Source organism: Chiloscyllium punctatum, chromosome 11, assembly GCF_047496795.1.
Source record: "Chiloscyllium punctatum isolate Juve2018m chromosome 11, sChiPun1.3, whole genome shotgun sequence".
Lineage (NCBI taxonomy): Eukaryota > Metazoa > Chordata > Chondrichthyes > Orectolobiformes > Hemiscylliidae > Chiloscyllium > Chiloscyllium punctatum.
Window position 1 is genome coordinate 63,766,483 of NC_092749.1, and position 22,067 is coordinate 63,788,549.

General features: G+C 40.1%; 1 protein-coding gene and 1 non-coding gene across 6 annotated transcripts in view; both read left to right on the top strand.

The window, feature by feature from the left end:
• cfap36 (cilia and flagella associated protein 36) overlaps positions 1–22,067 on the top strand; it is a 115,578-nt gene that overhangs the window by 49,267 nt on the left and 44,244 nt on the right. For all 5 annotated transcript variants that reach the window (XR_011961870.1, XR_011961869.1, XM_072580959.1 and 2 more), the window contains one exon: positions 6,391–6,562. Coding sequence is in view for 3 of the 5 variants with exons in the window: in XM_072580959.1 (XP_072437060.1) it covers positions 6,391–6,562 (172 nt within the window). In the remaining 2 variants the exon portion in view is untranslated. The remainder of the gene's footprint in view (positions 1–6,390; positions 6,563–22,067) is intronic.
• Positions 232–339, top strand: LOC140483435 (U6 spliceosomal RNA). The gene has a single exon (XR_011961961.1). It is a non-coding gene; the product is annotated as a U6 spliceosomal RNA (small nuclear RNA).

Here is a 22,067-nt window from a genome sequence, read left to right on the forward strand (position 1 = left end):
TAGGGTGCCTTCTGTCCCCTTCCAACTCCATTTTGATTTAGCCTTCTCCCTCTATCCCTACCTTTCCTTCTCTTTTGGTGTTACTGCCTTTTCCTAATGGGATGTGCACATAAATTGAATAATGGGAAATACAGGTAATTTACTGATGGTGAAAAATATCATGGGTAATTTGGTGATGGGAAAAGCTGTTTGGTGGGAGACTAATGGAAGATCTAAACCTCTCTTGACCAATTGTACCTTCATCAGCACAAATACAAAAATATTGAAATGTTACAGGGAATATTAGCATGGCTCCTATGCCAGGATAACATGCACATTTTTGACGTCTTATGCATTTTTAAGGTCTTATGATGCAGTAGTGGCATTCCTACCGCTGGGTACAAAGATCCGAGTTCAAGTCCTACCTCAAGAAGTGATGGCCACAGGGGTGTGTCATTACTTGTCTGTACAGTTAGCTCAGTTGCGAGAGTGTTTGACTGAAGATCTAAAGTTCCTTGGTTCAGTTGTGCTCACTTCAGCATCCGACATTAGAAGAGGCAAGTAAATAGATAGTGACAGAAGTGCAGAACACCCCACCACCTGCAAGGTCCCCTTCAAGCCACTCATCATCCTGACTTGAAAGTATATTGGGGTTCTTGTTGCTCGGTCAAAATCCTGGAATTCTCTCCCTAAGGGCATTGTGAGTTAGAGGAACTGCAGTAGTTCAAGAAGACAGGTCACCACCACTTTCCCAAGGACAATGAGAGATAGGCAATAAATACCGGCTAGCTAGTTAACGAGCAATGCTTACGACACATAAGTAAATAGAAAAACAAATATCCAATAATTGAAAATCCATGTCCTGAATGAGCCCTTGGAAGATTTATTTTATATTCTCACTGCTCAACTTCCACACTGGTGCTGAGCAATCCTGCTGACTTGTCTACCCTTGTTGACTTTGAAGTCTTCGACAGATGTCCCTTGACATAGGCTTTGAGGGCACAGCCTGCTGAGAATCTCCTTCACAGAGGCGGGTTCACCCTCCTTGGTCTGAGCTGAAAAAGCTTGTAGGGCACCTTTGGAGTGTTCTGAGAAGAAGCTGCTGGGGTGCCTGCTGTTGCTTCTCCCTGTGAGTTAAAACATAGTTACTGAGTTGGAATTTCAGAGGTGTTGCTATCAATTGTGTCACAAGATTAGAATTGATCATTTTGATGACCAAAATGGTGGTAATATATCTAGAATAGTAAAATAATTATGTGTGCCATGAAATGTAAGCAGATTTTAGCAATGTTAAGCATTTTATTGGATGATTTAAGATTTATCCATCTGAGTAATTAGTATCAATATTTAGGGTTAAATTGTTAAAAGACTTGCATTGTGTTACATAGGAGTTACTAAGTATATTCAAGGCTGGTCTAAACAGATTTTTAAACAGTAAGGGATTCAAGGGTTATAAGGAAAAGGAAAGAAAGTGGAATTAAGGATCAGATTAACAATGACCTTGTTGAATACAGCACGGAAACAGATACTTAGGTCCAACTTGTTCATGCTGACTAAGTTTCCCAAACTAAACTTGTGCAACTTGCCTGTGTTTGGCCCATATCCATCTAAATTTTTCCCATTCATGTAGCTGTCCAAATGTCTTTTAAATGTTGTAACTGTATCTGCATCTACCATTCCTGCATTCCACATATGAACCACCCTGTTTGTGGAAAAGGTTCCCCCTCAGGTCCCTCTTTAATTTTTCTCCTCTCATCTTAAAAACACACACATGGCTGAACCACATGGTGTACTATTTCTCCTACACTATGGTCTTAAATAAAAAATTGATATAGAACATAGAACAGTACAACGCAGGAAAAGGCCCTTCACCTACCATGTTTATACTGACCATGGTGCTTTTCTAAACTAATTTGATCTACTTGCACATGGTCAATATTCCTGTATTCTCTGCCTGTTCATGTGTCTGTCTAAATGCCTCTTAAACGTTGCCATTGTATCTGCGATATGCTGAAGCTAATGATTACATTTTCTCAAATGTTAGGGAAGATTGAAATGAGTTATTTTATCAAATGGCTAGTTCCTTTTGGCTGTTTGCATGCATATAAATAGAAAGTTTAGATTTTCATTCGTTGCACAGAATAATTTAATAGCTGCCAATTTTACGAAAATAAATAAACTGTGAAAGTATGAATCTAAGTGTGAAGATTCACACTTGCAGTAAGCTGCTAGGAACAATTATAAATAAATGGGAACTTCCAAATTTATGGCAGCAACCTTAAGAGAGCCTGAATTGCCTGCTTATTATTGATATTGTTTTTGGAATCGTTGTATTGGTCTGGTCGTATTTTATATTGCCCCAATTGGAGCATTTTGTGCACATTTCACTCCGTTATGTGCATTCTAGATAGAAACTGTTCTATGCTGACTGTTTTCTAAACCTGGGGGAAATAAAACTTGTTGTGTTTGGATTTCATCAATACTTTAAAGGATGTTGTGATCTAAAATTTAGATGATTAAAAGTCATGCTATGAGGTGTCCTTATTTTCTGTTAGTAAATGGTCATTTCCTAACTGTTATACTTCACTGATTTACCATACTGGAAATTGAGCCCTGCTATTTCGGGAATCATCACAAAAGTTAAAGATTTATTTTAAAAACACCCCAAATTCCCCAACTAACCACGTTTCTGTGCCACAGAATCACAGTGCAGAAAGAGACCATTCAGCTTATTGTGTCTGTATCAGTTGTATTCCCTATTATCCGTCTTCTGCCTTTTCCCCACGTTCCTGCAAGCCATTTCTATTTTGTAATCATCCAATGCCCTTGAGTGCCTCAATTTAACTGGCCTCCACCATAGAGCATTTCACACTACTAATCACCATGTTCTATTTATTGCAAATAAACAAACTCTGGTCACAGATAAACAATTATAAACAGTTGCCACATGACTACAACTACCCATTTAAAAGCACCCCTTTACACACATACAGACAGGCACAGACAGGAAAAATGGTGGGTGTTATGAGCAGAGGGAAACACTGGGAAGGCAATTTAATGGTTCCTATGCACAGATGATTTCTATCTCCAGATGCTTTCACTTGTTTGCAGGAGACACTGGATGACTGGTTCACATTTATAAAAGTCTCTAACTTATTAATTAAAAGCCATATCTTGCAGCAACAGGTGAAGGAAAAATAAACTATTTTTCAACCTTGAAGTGTTTATTACTACAGAGAGAGACAGCTCCTGGGATTAGAGATCAGGTGGCTTCTTACTAGCTTGTTCGCAGGCCTGGAAGCTGATCACATTATTGGTAGGTAGAAGGGACTTTGTCATTGATAATTGGATACTAATCCACAGACCAGTCAGCTATTTGCCAGTTGAATTTCCATTTGTCCACAGCCCTTGGCTCCAGCTCATCTGCAAACCATCCACTACTGTTTGAACCAGCAGCTGTGTAAATTTGCAATGAGTTTCACCCTACTTGCTTTCAAAAAGTGCACCTCAACAAGCCTTGGTTTTTATAACATGTCCTCTCCCATTTCAACCCACAATCGAAAATGCAGAAAAATAAAAAGATATTGTCTTCATATAACATTGTACTCTTCCATAATCTTTCAATAAAATCAGAATAAGCCCATGTACTTTGGTGTTCCACAAACGTTTTGAAGAAAAAAATTTCTTTAACTTTAAATATGCAGTTGTGAGGAGAGCTAATAATCATTTTGAAATTGGAGATATTGTACGTTTAGTAGATTTGGGTTCAAAAGACATTGTAGAGGCATTGGTTGTAATCTTCAAAAATTCCTTAGATGCTGGAACAGTTCCAGTGAATAGGAAGTAACAAATGTAACACCTTCATTCAGTGCCCTCAAGCATTTGTCTGCATATGATCTCACCTTTGAGTTAAACCTTGAGTTTACTGGTGCAAAGTATTTTTCAAAGCTCAACATGAAGCAGAGCTTTTGGTTTGTCCACTTAGCCAAAGAGTCTCAATAGCTTACAAAATTTAGTACTCTATTATCCCCAGTAGACAGAGATCATTAATCATTTATTAACACTGGGAATTCTTTCAAGTGCATGTGCAGTTACTAAATAAACAATCAATCATTCAAGCTCCACTTGAGGAAAAGAAACTCTCCATAGATCAAAAAATTGTCAATCAGAAATATTACGTGGTTAAAAAAAAATTGCTGCTCTTTGGTACTCATAAATCAATCAGTCTTCCACTAACAAAGAGTAGGCAACCTTTCACTTCTCAGTTCCCCAGGTCTACTTTGTGTTCTGACTCCAACAATTAAGTACCTATTATTACATGGAACCTTTTCCTGAGTTATAACAACACAGAGCCATTCTTACTGTTCTTGACACCACCACCCCAGTCCCCTACATAGAACATGTATATTTTAACAGCCTTCTCTTTGGTACACTAACTCCAGAACTCCTAAGAAGGTGTCTATTTCTGTCTCTGTCTGACATCTTCACTGACTGCATATAACCTTTCAACTGCTCATCAGTAAAACCTGAACCATCCTCGGTGACCTATCGAAAACTTTGCGATAAGCCCCCATACTGTTGCGGGGTGGAATAGGTCAGAAGGCAATAGCCTAGTGGTATTATCACCGGACTATTAATTCAGAGACCCAGTAAGATTCTGGAGACCCAGATTCAAATCTCACCATGGCAAATGGTGGAATTTGAATTCCGAGAATAATCTGGAAATAAGAGACTAATGGTGACCATGAAACTGTTTCCAATTGTCAGAATTGGAAGTTGATTCATTAATGTCCTTTAGAGAAGGAAATCTGCCATCCTCACCTGGTCTGGCCTACATGTGACTGCAGACCCACAGAAGTGTGGTTGATGCATAACTAGGGGGTGAGCAATAAATGCTGGCCTAGCCAATGACACTCTCATCCTATGAATGAATTTTTAAAAAAATCAATGTCGCCAACTGTTGAAAGAGTCAAAATCTTCAGTTTATCCTGAAGGTCATATTCTTATAGAATGCTCTTCATTGCTATCAATCATTTAATGCAAACAAAAATCCTTCATCTAATTATGAGATTTGAAGTTGGCAACATCTTTTAAACATACTTACTGAAAGATTCCTAACTCCACAAAAGAGTTCCTACTCAAGTTTCATGCAGGCTTCATGTATCCACCCACCTTACTGAAGATCTTTAACTCAGTGAAATTCACCAAAGGTCTTTCGACAGCATCTTCCAAACTCAAGACTACCTCCATCTAGAAGGACAAGGGCAGCAGATACATGGGAACATCGCCAAAGTTCCCCTCCAAGCCATTCACCATCCTCACTTGAAGATATATTGCTGTTCCTTCACTGTCGATGGATCAAAGTCTTGGAATTTTCTCCCTAAGTGCATTGTGAGTCAACCTAAAACACATGGACTGCAGCAGTTCAAGGCAGCACTGTGATTCAATGGTTAACACTGCTGTCTCACAGCACCAGAGACCTGGGTTTGATTCCACCCTTGGGTAACTGTGTGGAGTTTGCACATTCTCCCTGTGTCTGTGTGGGTTTCCTCCAGCTGGCCCCAGTTTCCTCCCACAGTCCAAAGATGTGCAGGTTATGTGGATTGCCAATGCTAAATTACCGACAGTGTCCAGTAATGTGCAGGCTAAGTGGATTAGTCATGGGAAATGTGGGGTTACAGGGATCGTGTAGAGGGGTGGATTTGGATGGGATGCTTTTCAGAGAGTCGGTATGGACTCGATGTGCCAAATGACCTGTTTCCACACTGTAGGGATTTTATGATTCTTCTATAATTCTAAGGCAGCTGACCACCACCTTTTCAAGGGTTACTAGAAACAGTCCATAAATGGTGACCAGCAATAATGCCAAGTGTAAACAACAAAACTCAGTAAAATTTAAAATTGAGGCAGGTATTTAAGGGCTGAACCTGGTGTCACTTTCGATATCTGTCAGGTTGTAATCTTCCACTTTTTCTGCACTGGTTGAAATGGCTGGAGAGAATCAACTGGGTAGTTTAAATTACCGTGGCTCTACCTATATTTTCAGCCGCTAGATGGATTTGTTCAATGTTGGGATTTGGCCCATATAAAATTTGGCCCATTTCAATATTTAGGTATCTTAGAGAAGAATTATTTTGAAAAATCTCATGCCCTAAAGACAAAAGTGTAAATCTTTTTTCATGTTTAACTCTTACTATTTTGATGTCTTCTGTCAAAAACTGAATTTGATGTATTATTTGTACAATCCAGGCGGAAGCCATAAAGCACAGGATGAAACTCCTTTGCAATTTCGTTCTTCCCATCTGCAAGACATAAATGCCTTGTTGAAAACCTGATTTGATGTTTGGCAACAACTGCTACCTCAGTAATCTGCATTTTTTTTTGACATATGCATTTTCATGCGTTCATCAGACAATCAAAAGATGAGTATGAACGGGAGGTAGCAAAGAGATATGCTACTGAGGCAGGAGCCAAAGCTGGATCAACACAAAGTGACTTAGAGAAAGCAATTGTGGAGAATGCACAACAGGAGGAAGCTCGGCTTTCCAGACAACACGAACAAGGAAAGGAAAATTTACAACGGGTAATAAAAACATTTAAGATGGTACTTAAGTTTGTGATAAAATGCCATCCTCTACATCTAAGTTACAACATTTAGAAATTCTGTTGTAATATTGAATAGGATTATAAACCCGAATTCTGGGCTGAGTATCAAAGGAATGGACTTCATTATTTATTTCAGATATGATTGTCCAGATGCTGTTCATAGTCTTTCAGCAAAGATTTCTGGTTTCAGACATCTAATCTAATATGGAGCCCTCTATAGATGATATGTGATATTTGTGAACAGTATGGAGGTTCTTCAGCTGGTGAAATTAAAGAATCCGCATTGAAGCATGCAAACAAATCTGAAACGTTAATTTTTTTAAAGATGAGATTCCACACTTATAAAATTAACTTTTCAGGCCAATTTTGAGTAGCATTTATTACTACTATCTATTGAGAATTCATCTACCTGAGTGTTTTGATGCCTTTGCAATGTTTATTATCCTGGGTTTATGACATTTAAAGTAATGTCTATATAGATTCCGTCAGTAAAGGCTGTGGTTGTGCAGAATATCACTGATAATAACTTTCAGATCTCCAAATTAACTGTGCAAGTGCATGATAACAGCATCACACAGACCATTGATTGAATCTCGACTTATCCTGGTCTACAATACACATTTCACCACAAAGCATGGTGTTCTTAGTGTCACTTCTATAAACAAGCCTGAAAGCTAGTATATGATAATACTGACAGAGATTAATAACAGGTTAATTTCAGGCAATAGTTTCTTTTGTACAAAAGCTTTTACATATCCACATTGTAACTGGCAACAGAGCAGTTACTTGTATAAAATCATACATATTATACAAAATAGTCTTGGAGTATTCCGAACCATTAATTATCGCAATCAGCCCAGCACCTTGTTCAATATGGCACTACCAGTTTGTGCTTGAACATTTTTTCTGACCTTACCTTACAATTGAGTTTTGCTTCTACTTTTGTTTCACCCTAGAGAATCTGCATTTGTCACCACAAGATCTCATTTGAGCACATTAACAAGTGTTAAGAAATGTTTTCAAGAATTGTATATAGAACAAATGCTGAGCTGAACCCTCTTTTAACCCCAATTAATTTGGCAGCAAACATCAAATTATTTAAAGCTTCTTGAAACTTCAATGTGCTATGTAGAAGTTAAGACAAATTAATGTCTACCTTGCCCATGCTTATTCTCTTGTTGCGCATTCTCTTCCTGGCAACCCTGTTTGTCTGTACTTCTTTGGTTAGCTCCTGATTTCCAACAGTCTGTTCACCTTTATCTGTTTTGATGTTTCTATTTCTTTTTCTCATTTCAGTTTGGGTAGGAAGTGTACTGTCATGTTGGAACAATTGACCATATTTCACAGAAAAGATTATTACAAAAAAGTGACTTTTTAAAAAGTGTAGTGTATTTGTGAATGTTTTAAATGAGGAACATAAGCTCATGGCTTTTCTTATGATACTAATTAGCTAGCTTTGTTGTTTCTCAGATTTTAAATAGTTAAAAAAAATACTGAGTTATACTGATGAAGACAATTTATTAAACTTTGAAAATTTAAAATGGAAGAAATTTTTTAAAAAGTCTAACTCTCCAAAAAGTTTAGACTTCGCGTCATAGAGTCATTGGGATATATAGCACGGAAACAGATCCTTCAGTCAAACCCGTCCATGCTGACCAGATATTATAAACAAATCTAGTCACATTTGCCAGCATTTGGCCTATATTCCTCTAAACCCTTCCTATTAATATACCCATCCAGATGCCTTTTAAATCTTGTAGTTGTACCAGCCACCACCACATCCTCTGGCCCTTCCATACATGTATCACTCTCTGTATGAAAATGTTGTTACTTAGGTCCCTTTTAAATTTTTCCCCTCTCACCTTAAACCTATGCCCTCTATTTCTTGACTCCCCCACCCCAGAGAGAGGACCTTGTCTATATATCCTCTTCATGCCCCTCATGATTTTATAAACCTCTATAAGATCACCCCTCTGCCTCCAATCCTCCAAGAAAAACAGCCCTAGCCTATTCAGCCTCTTAATGTAGCTCAAATCCTCCAATACTGGCAACATCCTTGTAAATTTTTTCTGAACCCTTTCAAGTTCCACAACATCTTTCCAATAGGAGGGCAAACCAGAATTGCACACAATGTTCCAAAAGTGGCCTAACCAATGTCCTCATGACCTCCCAACTCCTATACTCGATGCTCTGACCAATAAAGAAAAGCATACCAAATGCCATCTTCTCTATCCTATCTACCTGCGACTCCACTTTCAAGGAATGAAAAACTCCAAGATCTCTTTGTTCAGCAACATTCCCCAGACCTTACAATTAAGTGTATAAGCCATGCTCTGATTTGCCTTTGCAAAATGCAGCACCTCACATTTAGCTAAATTAAACTCCTTCTGCAACTCCTCGACCTATTGGCCAAATTGATCAAGATCCCAGTGTGTTGTGAGGTAACCTGTTTCACTGTCCACTACACCTCCAATTTTGGTGTCATCTGCAAACTTACTAACTTATACCTCCTATAGTCACATCCAAATCATTTATATAAATGATGATAAGCAGTGGACCCAGCACCAATTCTTGTGGTACACCACTGGTCACAGGCCTCCAGTCTGAAAAGCAACCCTCCGCCACCATCCTCTCTGTCTTGTACCTTTGAGCCAGTTCTGTATCAAAATGGCTAATTTTCTCTGTATTCCATGAAATCTAACCTTGCTAAGCAGTCTACCATGAGGAACATTGTCAAACGCCTTGCTAAAGTTTATATAGATCACGTCCAGTGCTCTGCCCTCATCCATCTTCTTTGTTACTTCTTCAAAAAACTCAATCAAGTTAGTGAGACATGATTTCCCAGGCACAAAGCCATGTTAACTATCCCGAATCAGTTCTTGCCTTTCCAAATACATGTAAATCCTGTCACTCAGGGTTCTCTCCAACAACTTGCCCACCTTTGATGTCAGTCTCACCTGGCTTTTGCTTACAACTTTTCTTAAATAGTGGCACCACATTAGCCAACGTCCAGTCTTCCTGCACTGCAACCACTTCCCTAGCTTCCCACAGATATTGAGGTACACCTGATCAGATCCTGGGGATTTAGCCACCTTAAGACATCGAGCACCACCTCCTCGGTAATATTGACATTTTTCAAGATATTATCATCTATTTCCCCACAATCTGTCTCTTCCACGTCCTTCTCTACAGTAAACACTGATGAAAAATACTCGTTTAGTATCTCCCCCTTCTCCTGCGATTTCACATATAGGCTGCCTTGCTGATCGTTGAGGGGCCCTATTCTGTCCCTAGTTACCCTTTTGTCTTTAATGTATTTATAAAATCCCTTTGGATTTTCCTTGACCCTGTTTGCCAAAGCTATCTCATGTCCCCTTTTTGCCCTCCTGATTTCTCTCTTAAGTATACTCCTACTGCCTTTATACTCTCCTAAAGATTGACTCAATCTCTGCTGTCTATACCTGACATATGGTTCCTTCTTTTTCTTAACCAAATCTCAATTTCTCTAGTTATCCAGCATGCCCTCCATCTAACCAGCCTTGTCATTCACCCTAACAGAAATAAACTGTCTCTGGACTCTCGTTGTGTTGTTTTTGAAGTCTTCCCATTTTTCATCCATTTCTTTACCTGTGAACATCCGCTCCCAATCAACGTTTGAAAGTTCTTGCCTAATACTGTCGAAATTGGCCTTCCTCCAATTTAAAACTTCAACTTTAGATCCTGTTTGTCCTGTTCCATCACTATTTTAAAACTAATAGAATTATGGTCACTGGCCCCAAAGTGCTCCCCCCCCGACATCTCAATCTCTGCCCTGCTGTATTTCCCAAGACTAGGTCACGTTTTGCACCTTCTCCAGTCGGTACAACCACACACTGAATCAGAATATTTTCTCGTACACACTTAACAAATTCCTCTCCATCTAAACCCTTAACACTATGGCAGTCCAAGTCAATGTTTGGAAAGTTACAATCCCCTACCATGACCACCGTTTTATTCTTACAGATAGCTGTTTGTTTCTCAATTTCTGGCTGACTGTTGGGGGGTCCATAGTACAATCCCAATAAGGTGATCATCCCTTTCTCATTTCTCAGTTCCACCCAAATAACTTCCCTGGATGTATTCCCAGGAATATCCTCCCTACATACAACAGCAATGCTATCTTTTCTCAAAAATGCCACTCCCCCTCCTCTCTTGCCACTCCCCATTATCCTTCCTGTAGCATTTGTATCTTGGAATATTAAGCTGCCAGTCCTGTCTATTCCTGAAGAAGGGCTTATGCCCGAAACGTTGATTCTCCTGCTCCTCGGATGCTGCCTGGCCTGCTGCGCTTTTCCAGCGCCACACTTTTCAACTCTGGTCTCCAGCATCTGCAGTCCTCACTTTCTCCCTGTCTATTCCTGAGCCAAGTCTCTGTAATTGCTCTGATATCCAGTCCCATGTTCCTCGCCATGCCCTGAGTTAATCTGCCTTCCCTGTTAGGCCTCTTTATTGAAAATAAATATAGTTTAATTTATCAGTCCTACCTCTTTCTCTGCTTTGTTCCTGCCTGCACTGACTGTTTGACTTGCTCCTTTTCTCAACTGTACCAGTGTCAGACTGATCGCTTTCCTCGCTTTCTCCACCTTGCTACTTAAATTCTCCCAAGCAGCTCCAGCACACCTCTCTGCCAATATATTAGTCCCCTTCCAATCCAGGTACAATCTATTGTTCTTGTACAGATTACTTCTAGTCTGTAAACTGTTGTGATAAGACCTGTACTTCTTGTCCAGATTACTTCTAGTCTGTAAACTCTTGTGATAAGACCTGTGGACCATTATCACTAATAAGTTGTTTTGGATAACCAAACCACACAAAGATCTCCTCCGGTCTTTCAATAGTATTCTCTGAAGCAGTCCTCCTCATGATGATCATTTCAGGCCATTTAGTACGTGTGTCAACCAGTATGAAAACATCGCTGTGTAAAAAGTGCAATGTATGGATTCTTTTCTATGACTAATGTGGAATGTATAGTTGATTGAATTGTGATGGAACGATGACCATCATTTCCTCGAAGCTGCTCCAATATTCTGCGCATTGTGGCACCGACTTCTGTTTCTGCAAGTTGCTGCTGTTCACGGACTTTAGAGGCTTATCCAGCCAGTAAGGAAATGAGAGGGCACACTAATGATGACTTTCATTCCTCATAGGAGATCTCCTGTTTATACAGATAGTTCTAGCTTCTGTATAACATGTTGGACCACTAAAGACTGAAAGTGGGAATACTCTTAATAACTATGGGGAAATGGCAGACATGTTGAATAATTACTTTGCCTCCGTATTTACGATAGAAAAGGGATAGCTTAGTAGAAGTCCGAGGAAGTTACTATTAAAGGGAAACTAAGATTGAATAAAATTAATGTAAGTAAAGCATCAGTAATAAGGAAATTAATGGAATTGAAGAGTAACAAATCCCCAGGAGCTGATTCTTCCATCCAAAGGTGTTAAAGGAAGTATGGGAGCACATTGTAGACACCCTAACTATAATCTTTCAGAGTTCCCTGGTTACTCCTGTTCCTGCTTTTTAGAAAGGCGAAAGAGGAAAACCTGGGAATTACAGATCAGTTAGCCTAAAATATGTGGTAGGAAATTGTTGGAATCTATAATCAAGAATGAACTAACTGAATTCTTTGAACATTTTCAGTTAATCAGGGAGAGCTAACATGGAATCATGACAGGTAGGTCACACCTAACAAACCTCTATTGAATTGTGAGAAGAGGTGACACAGACAGTGGACAGGGGATGTCTGTGAATATCATTTATACCGACTTCCAGAAGTCATTTGATAAAGTCCCACATAAGGAACTGTTAACCAATGTAGAAGCCCAAACTGAGAAAATTATTGACATGGCTGGGAAATGGATTGAGTGAGATACTCAAATTGGTAGGTACTCAATAGGTACTCAAACTGGTAGGATGTGACCAGTGGGTTCCCACAATGATTTATGTTCAGGCCAAATTTATACACATTATTTTACCGATTTGGCTAATGGCATATATCCAAATTAGTTGCAGATGCAAAGTTAGGCAGCATTGTAGACAGTGTAGATGATAGTATAAAATTACAAAGGGGTATCGATAGACTAAGTGAATGGGCTTAACTAGCAGATGGAATTCAATGTAAGCAAGTGTGAGATTATCCATTTTGGACTGAGAAAGCATGCATCGGGTTACTTCTAGATGATGTGAAGTTAAATACTGTGAATGTCCAAAGAGACTTGGCGGTTCAGGTGCATAGATGTTTAAAATGTCATGAACAAGTGCAGAAAGCTAATGGTTTGCTGGCCTTTATATCTAGAGGACTGGAGTACAAGGATGCAGAAGTTACACAAAACCCTGGTTAGATGCCAATTGAAGTACGGTGAGCAGACCTGGCACCACAACTTTGAAAGGATATATTAGCCTTGGAGGGAGTACAATGTAGGTTTACAAGAATGCTAACTGGATTTCAGGGGTTTAGCTGTGAGGAGCAATTATACCAATTAGGCCTGTTTTCTGTATAGTTTAGAAGGTTAAAGGGTGACCTGATCAAAGTCTTCACAATATTAACAGGAAAAGACAAAATAGTCAAAAATAAACTTCACTGGTTGAGGATTCTAAAACTAGGGGGAATTAGCGCCAGATCATTCAGGAGACATGTTAGGGAGCACTTCTATGTATAAGGGTGGTAGGTGCTTGGAACCTTCTTCAAAAAACAGCAGTCAATGCTGGATCAGTTGTTAATTTTAAAACAAAGGCATTAATTGTTATTAATTGTTAATTGTTAAACAAAGGCATTAAGGGATATGGAACAATGGTAGATATATTGAGTGAGCCATGATCTCATCGAATGGAGGAACAAGCTTAGGGGCGGAATGCCTACTCCTTCATATTGCTTCATTTCTGGGATTGTTCCTGTGATCTTGCTGCGAAGTATCACATTCAACACATTTTATAGTTTTGGATCATTTCTGGAGTACTTTTTAACTTGTCCTGCCATTACCACAGTGCTATCCACATGCTCGAAGAAAGGACCCTTTGGCAATGGTAATCTAGAAAACCCATGAGCATTCCCATGTCAGTTGGATTGCTGATACTTAATTGTCTAAGTGTGAGCTGATAGCAACAATGTCTACCTCTGCAATATGGCTCACTACTATAAAAGCTATCTTTGTTTGAGGCCCAAATGTTGTGGTCTGTGGTCTAATGGTAAGGTGAACTGCTGACCATGCAGGTATTGGTGGAATTGCCTAAAGCCAAAATTCATTCCTAGAGCTTCTTTCTCTATCTCATAGACTGTTTCTGCTTTGTTTAATGATTTTGATAGAAAAGCTATTGGTTTTTCTTTGGCATTGGGTAATATGTGAGAAACAACTGTTCCTACTCCATAAGGTGATGCATCACATGCTAATTGCAGTGGTAACTTTGGGTCAAAATTGTCAGGATTTCTGCATTTAATAAATGCTCTTTGGCTTGTTTAAAGGGCCTTTCATATTGATCTTCACATTTCATATTCTTGTTATTGGCATAATAAATTGTGTAATCACTTAAGACTGGTTGCAAGGTTGGAAAGAAATACCTTCCATAGTAATTTAGCAAACCCAAAAATGACTATAGTTTATATTTTTAGGTGTTTATGATTCAGTGTTACAACATGGCAGTAAAGCCTTCTGCTAATTAAACCAAACAGACAGAAAAGCTCACCTCACCTCATTATCTGTTAAAAGCATGAGTGACAGAGAATTACCCAAATTCTACTATTTAACAAAAAATATCAATTTTATTCTTTAACTCTAAAATGAACATTAAACTCTAAGCCTCCTTTCTCTTAAATATTTGTATTAAGAGGTCCTCCTATTCCAAGGACCGCAATTTCCCCTCCCACATAATCCACAATGCCTCCATCGCATCCCCTCAACTTCCTGGATCTCCACCCTCGAACCCCACACCTCCAACCGCAACAAGGATAGAACCGCCTGGTTCTCACCTTCCACCCTATGGGTCTCCAGATACAGCACATTATCCTCCGCCATTTTCGCCACCTACAGTCAGACTTTACCACCAAAAATATGTTTCCCTCTCCACCCCTATTTGTGTTCCCCCCCCCCCCCAACCCACCCTCTACACATGGCACATTCCCCTGCCATCACACGAGGTGCAAAATCTGCACTCACAACTGGCTCTTCGCCTCTATCCAAGGCCCTAAAAGATAATTTCAATTCCATTGGAGATTTTCCTGCACATCTACCCACCTCATTTACTGCATCCGTTGTTCTGGATGTGGTGTCTTCTACATTGGGGAGACGAGAGCCAACTCACGAACCTGTTCAGGGAGCATTTCTGGTACGCATGCACCAAACAACCCCAATGCCCTATAACCAACTACTTCAACACCCCTGTCACACACTCCCATTGACATGCAAATCCTGGGCCTCCTTCAACGCCACCTGCCCAGTGGAGGAAGAACACCTCATCTTCTATCTCAGGACCCTACAACCACATGGCATTGACAGTGAGTTCATCAGTTTCCAAATGTCCCCTCTCCCCACCTCATCCCAGATCCTACCCTTCCAACTTGGCACTGCCCCCTTGACCTGTCCTACCTGTCCATCTTCTTTCCCACCTATCCACTCCACCTTCTGAACTGACCTATCACAATTACCTCCCACCTGCATCCACCTATCACCATCCCACCTACCTTCCCCCCCATGCCCACCCCAACCCCCTTCCCTCTCCACATTGCTGATTAAGGGCTAATACCCAAAATGTCGACTCTCCTGCTTTTCAGATGCTGCCTGACCTGCTGTGCTTTTCCAGCACCACATGTTTTGACTTAAAATCTGTTCCATGACACGTTGGAATCATGCAGGTGCCGATGTAATTCCAGTTGGAGGTCTCTTGTATTTGAATAGTTGTTTATATGTAACAATCATTAAGAATTTCTGTGACTTAGCATCTCTCAGGTTCATCTGGAGATAAGCTTGACTGAGGTTCATTTTATAAGAAGCTGACCTCCAGCTAATGCAGCAAATAGATCATTGATTAAAGGCAAAAGAAACTGCTCAGCATGCAGTCTCAGATTTATACTGATGTTAAGATCTCCCCAGATGCGTACCTATCCATTTTAATTCATCACTGGTATACTAGGCATTGCCCAATCACACTCACTCATGGATTCAAGGTCTCTTGACTTGACCAGCCTCTCTAATTTTGCTTCATCTTTTTGTTTTGATTGCCTAACACACTGATCTAGACTTGGAATATTTTGCTTGATTCTCATCCTTAGTTTTCAGTTTGACAGAGACCTTGTCAAAGCTTCCTAGGTCCCCATTGAAAATAATGGAATGTTTCTTTAGAATTTGTGATTAGCTCAATCTCAGAATCTGACAAATGATTTACTTCAACCCAATAGAGTTTGGTTATCTCCAACCATGTTCTTCCCAATGGAGCTGGAAGATTTCCTTTGATAACATGCATGGACAAATCTTCTAATTGATTGAATTACTGAACATTCATACAATTCCTTAAAGATATCACTTCACCAAATAAGTTCTTAGTACAATTTTTGCGGGTTGCAACACAATGTGACTCAGCTGCTTTGATACATACTTTCAGATATCAATGAAGCCATTGCTCGGTGTCCACCTCCATTCTTACTGGTTTGCCATTCATTAAGGAAATGACCCAGTATCAGTTGGTGTCTCCAGTAATGACCATTATGTTTTAATAATAGCCCCTGTTCGGACTCAGTGGCTGGGCTTTTGCCATTGAGCTTCCTTGCCTGTTAGTTCTGCCGAGATTACTATTTCATATGCTTTTTTTAGGCTTTTGTCAGTAATTTCTTCTGGATTGTCTCACATCTTAAACCACACATCAGTTTGTCTCTGATAGGATCATTTAAGTTGTCTCTGCATTCATGATATTCTACTAGCTTGTTTAAAATTGCTATGAACTGGGAGATAGATTCACCATCAAGCTGTTTGCCTTTCTGGAATCTGAAGCTTTTGGTAATAAGTAATGCTTTTAGTGAAAAATTATTCTTGCAGGGTTCCTACTATTTTGTCATAATTTTGGAACTTGGCTTTTCTGGTTGTACCAAACTCCTGTGGAGGTTAGGAGTTTCTCCCCCCATAGTATGAGGAATGCAGGGACAACTATATCTGCTTCAATTTTGTGATCTTGTACAAAATAATGGAATTTGTGTAGAAATCCTATAGAGACCTATGTCACCAAAATTTTGTAATTCTTCCAAAAATAGGGCCTGCATAGTACGATGTGCCATGAAAATTTTGCTTCTTGCTGTTTAAAATAAGGTATTGCTGAGGTTGCCTGTTTCTTTCAAGTCACAGAGTCATAGAGATGTACAGAATGGAAACAGACCCTTCGATCCAACTCGTCCATGCCAACCATATATCGTAAATTAATCTAGTCCCATTTGCCAGCACTTGGCCCATTTCCCTCTTAAACCCTTCCTATTCGGGTACCAATCCAGATGCCTTTTAAATGTTGTAATTGTACCAGCCTCCACCACTTTCTTTGGCAGCTGATTCCATACATGCACTACCCTTTGCATGAAAAAGTTGCCCTAAGCTTAGGTCCCTGCTGAATCTTTCTCCCCTCACCCTAAACCTGTGCTCTCTAGTTCTGGACTTCCCCAACCCAGGGAATAGACCTTGTCTGTTCACCCTATCCATGCCCCTCGTGACTTTATAAACCCATAAAGTCATCATTCCGCCCCTGACGCTCCAGGGAAAACAGCCTCAGCATGTAAGGCCTCTCCCTATACCTCAAACCCTCCAAAACTTGGCAATACCCTTGTAATGTTTCACAACATCCTTCCTATAGGACGGAGACCGGAATTGCACACAATATTATAACCTCCCAACTCCTATACCTAATGCTCTTACCAATAAAGGAAAGCATACCAAATGCCGCCTTCACTATCCTATCGACCTGCGACTTCAGTTTCAAGGGAATATGAACCTTCACTCCAAGGTCTCTTTGTTCAACAACATTCCCCAGGGCCTTACCATTAAGTGTAAAAGTCCTGCCCTGATTTACCTTTCCAAAATTCAGTACCTCGCGTTTGTCTAAATTCAACTCTACCTGCCACTCCTCAGCCCATTAGCCCATCTGATCAAGATCCTGTTGTACTCTGAGGTAATGTTTTTCACTGTCCACAACACCTCCAATTTTGGTGTTATCTGCAAACTTACAAACTATACCTCCTATGTTCACATCCAAATCATTTACATAAATGACGAAAAGCAGTGGAACCTGCATGGATCCTTTGGGCATACACTGGTCACAGGCCTCCAGTCTGAAAAGCAACTGTCTACCACCACCTTCTACCTCAAAGGTCTTCTACCTTTGAGCCAGTTCTGTATCCAAATGGCTAATTCTCCCTGTATTCCATGTGATGTAACCTTGTTAACTGATCTATCATGAGGAACCTTGTCGAACGCCTTACTGAAGTCCATATAGGTTACGTGCATGGCTCTGCCCTCATCAATCCTCTTTATTACTTCTTCAAAAAACTTAATCAAGTTAGTGAGACATGATTTCCCACACAGACAGAGCCATGCTGACTATTCCTAATCTGTTCTTGCTTATCCAAATACATGTAAATCCTGTCCCTCAGGATTCCCTCCAACAACTTGCCCACCACCGATGTCAGGCTCGCCGATCTATAGTTCCCTGGCTTTTCATTACCACCTTTCTTAAATAGTGACATCACGTTAGCCAATCTCCAATCTTTTGCTACCTCACCTGTGACTATCGATGATCCAAATATCTCAGCAAGGGTCCCAACAATCCTTCCCATGGAGTGCTAGGGTACACCTGATCAGGTCTTGGGGATTTATCCACTTTTATGCATTTTAAGATATCCAGCAACTCCTCTGTAATATGGACATTTTTTGAGATGTCATCATCTATTTCCCCACATTCTGTATCTTTCAAGTCCTCTTCCACAATAAACACTGATGCAAAATACTTGTTTAGTATCTCCCCCATCTCCTGCAGTTCCACAGATAGGCTGCCTTGCTGATCTTTGTGGGGTTCTGATCTCTCCCTAGTTACCTTTTTGTCCTTAATGAATTTTAAAATTCCTTTGGATTCTCCTTAACCTTATTTACCAAAGCTATCTTCGGTCCCGTTTTTGCCCTACTGATTTTCCTCTGAAGTATACTCCTACTGCTTTTATACTCTTCGAAGGATTCACTCGATCTCTGCTGTCGATACCTGACATGTGCTTCCTTCTTTTTCTTTACCAAAACCTCAATTTCTCCAGTCACTGAGCATTCCCTACACCTACCAGCCTTGCTTTTCATCCTATCAGGAACATATTGACTCTGGACTCTCCTTATCTTATTTTTGAAGGCTTCCCACTTTCCATCCGTCCCTTTACCTGTGAACATCCGCACCTAACCAACTCATTGAAAGTTTTTGCTTAATACTGTCAAAATTGGCCTTCCTCCAATTTAGAACTTCAACTTTTAGATCCTTTGCCATTACTATTTTAAACTAATAGAATAATGATTGCTGGCCCCAAAGTGCTCCCCAACAGATGCCTTAGTCACTTGCTCTGCCTTATTTCCCAAGAGTAGGTCAAGTTTTGCACCTTCTCTCATAGGTACATCCATATACTGAATCAGAAAATTTTCTTGTATACACTAACAAATTCCTCTCCATCTAAACCCTTAACACCATGGCAGTTCAAGTCTGTGATTGTAAAGTTAAAATCCCCTATCATAAGCACCCTATTATTCTTATAGATAACTGGTATCTCCTTACAAATTTGTTTCTCAATTTCCCGCTGACTTTTGAGGCTTCTGTAGTACAATCTCAAAAAAGTGATCATCTTTTACTTATTGCTCAGTTCCACCCAAATAACTTCTCTGGATCTATTCCCAGGAATGTCCTCCCTTAGTACAGCTGTAATGTTATCCCTTATCAAAAACGCCACTCCCCGTTCTCTTTTGCCTCCCCCCCCCCCCCCTCCCCCCCCCCCCTTTCGATCCTTCCTGTAGCATTTGTATCCTGGAACATTAAGCTGCCAGTCCTGTTCATCCCTGAGCCATGTCTCTGTCATTGCTATGATATCCCAGTCCCATGTTCCTAACTATGCCCTGAGTTCATCTCTCTTCCCTACTAGGCCTCTTGCATTGATATAAATGCAGTTTAATTTATCTTGTTCTCTGCTTTGTTTCTGCCTACCCTGACTGTTTGACTTGCTCCTTTTCCCAGTACCAGTCTCAGACTGATCTCTTTCCTCATTATCTCCCTGATCTCACTTCCCCATCTTATTAGTTTAAATCCCCCCAAGCAGCTCTAGTAACTCTCCCTTCCAATTCAAGTTCAATCTGTCCTTCTTATACAAGTCACTTGTATCCCAGAAGAAATTCCAACAATCCATAAATGTGAACCTTATCCACTGCACCAGCTCCTCAGACACACATTAATCTGCTCTATCCTCCCATTTCTATCCTCACTAGCTCATAGCACTGGGAGTAATCCAGACATTACTATCCTCAAGGTCCTCCTTTATATATTCCTGCCTAACTTCCTGTATTTTTCCTTCAGAATCTCATCCTTTTTCCTCCCTATGTCATTAGTTCCAATGTGCACGATTTCCTGCTGGTCTCTCTCCCCTTTGCGAATATTCTGCACTGTTTTTGAGTCATCCTTGATCTGGCACCAAGGAGGCAACACACCATTATGATTTCTCACTGTGGGCCACAGAAACGCCTGTCTGTGCCTCTGACTCGAGAGTCCCTATCACAATTGATCACTTGGAGCCTGATGTACCCCTTGTTACATTAGAGCCAACCTCGGTACCAGGAACTTGGCTGTTCATGCTACATTCCCCTGAGAGTTCATCACCCCCTATGTTTTCCAAAATAGCATACTTGTTTGGGATGAGGATAACCACAGGAGACTCCTGCCTACCTCTCCTACCTTTATTGGTGGTAACCCATCTATCTGACTGTTTCTCTTGTTTTTCTCCTTTCCTCTAACTGGTATCCATCACATAACCTAGCTCCTGTAAATTCCTCATTGCCTCTAACTGCCACTCCAACCAATCCATGTGATCTGATAGGATTCACAACCAAACACACTTACTGTAGACTTAATCATCAGTAACATGGATACTCTCCCTAATCTCCCATGTCCAACATGAGGAGCACATCACTCTACTAAAGGCCATCTTTCCACCTTAACAATCTACAGAAAATAGCGCAGTCTTACTCGAAAAAATACTGCTCCAGGCTAACTTAGTACCTGTGTTTTATATTTTTAAATTTAAATCAAGGGACAGATCTCAATAAGACATATAATAAAAAAGAATCTACTCTACTCACTATTAAATAAAGACAGCAAAGTTACATTTAAAAACCATGCACTTACCTGTTCCTATGCTGTGAGTTCTCCCACACAGGTTCTTCCAAGGTTAGCTGTGAATTTTGTTGTTTGTTAATTTTTCTCTCCACCGCTAGCTCAAAACATTCCCATCCTTGTAGCATGCTCATTACTCGCATTTGTAATGAGGACCACAATTGTTTTTTGATGAATCCCTGGATTGCCCTGGTGGATCTTGAAGCAGATTTTATCCTGTTCTGATTGTGTTATGTTTCAAGGTAGATCAGGGATTGTAAAATTTAAAATGACGAGCTTTTATCAGGAAGTGTTCACTCAATATGGCAACAAGCTAGATTGAATTGTTTACCTCCAAAATGGCCAAAGATGTCACCATCATGCCAGGTGATCATACTATTAAGGTGACTCTACAACATACTTCCAGAAATGCACAACAGATTCAAGAGTTTTAAAACGTTATCCTGTCCTGTCCCAAATCACATTTTCTTGGGTTTAAAATGCCCCAATTGCATTCTAATTGAACCATGGCAAAAAATTACAACATGCTTATTAATTGTGCAAAGTGTATATGACCTGAACAGGGAAAGAAATGGGTGCCGAAGTAGGCTATTCATCCCATCAAGGCTATTCGCCATTCAAATAGATCATGTTCTGAATGAAGAAATGTTGCCTCATCTCTGTCTTAAATGGCCTTCCACTTATTCTCAACTCACCAGCTAGGAGAAACATCCTATCTACATTCATCCTGCCACAACCTGTAGATATTTTTAAAGTTTCATTCTTTGAAACTTCTTTGAATACTGGCCCAATGTTTTTACTCATCTTTCTCATAAGGCAATTCCACTATCCTAAACTGTGTTATAATCCTTCTTTGCCAAGTCCACCTTTAGAAAAGGAGACCAAAACTGCGCACAGTACTATTGGTTCAGTCTCACCAAAGCTCATTACAGTTGCAGTAAGGCATCTTTACCCCTGTGCTCAATCCCCTTATGATGCCAACCAATGTACCATTTGCCTTCCTAATTGCTTGCTGCACTTGCTTATCAGCATTAAATGACACCAGGTCTTTTTGGGCATCAGCTCTTGC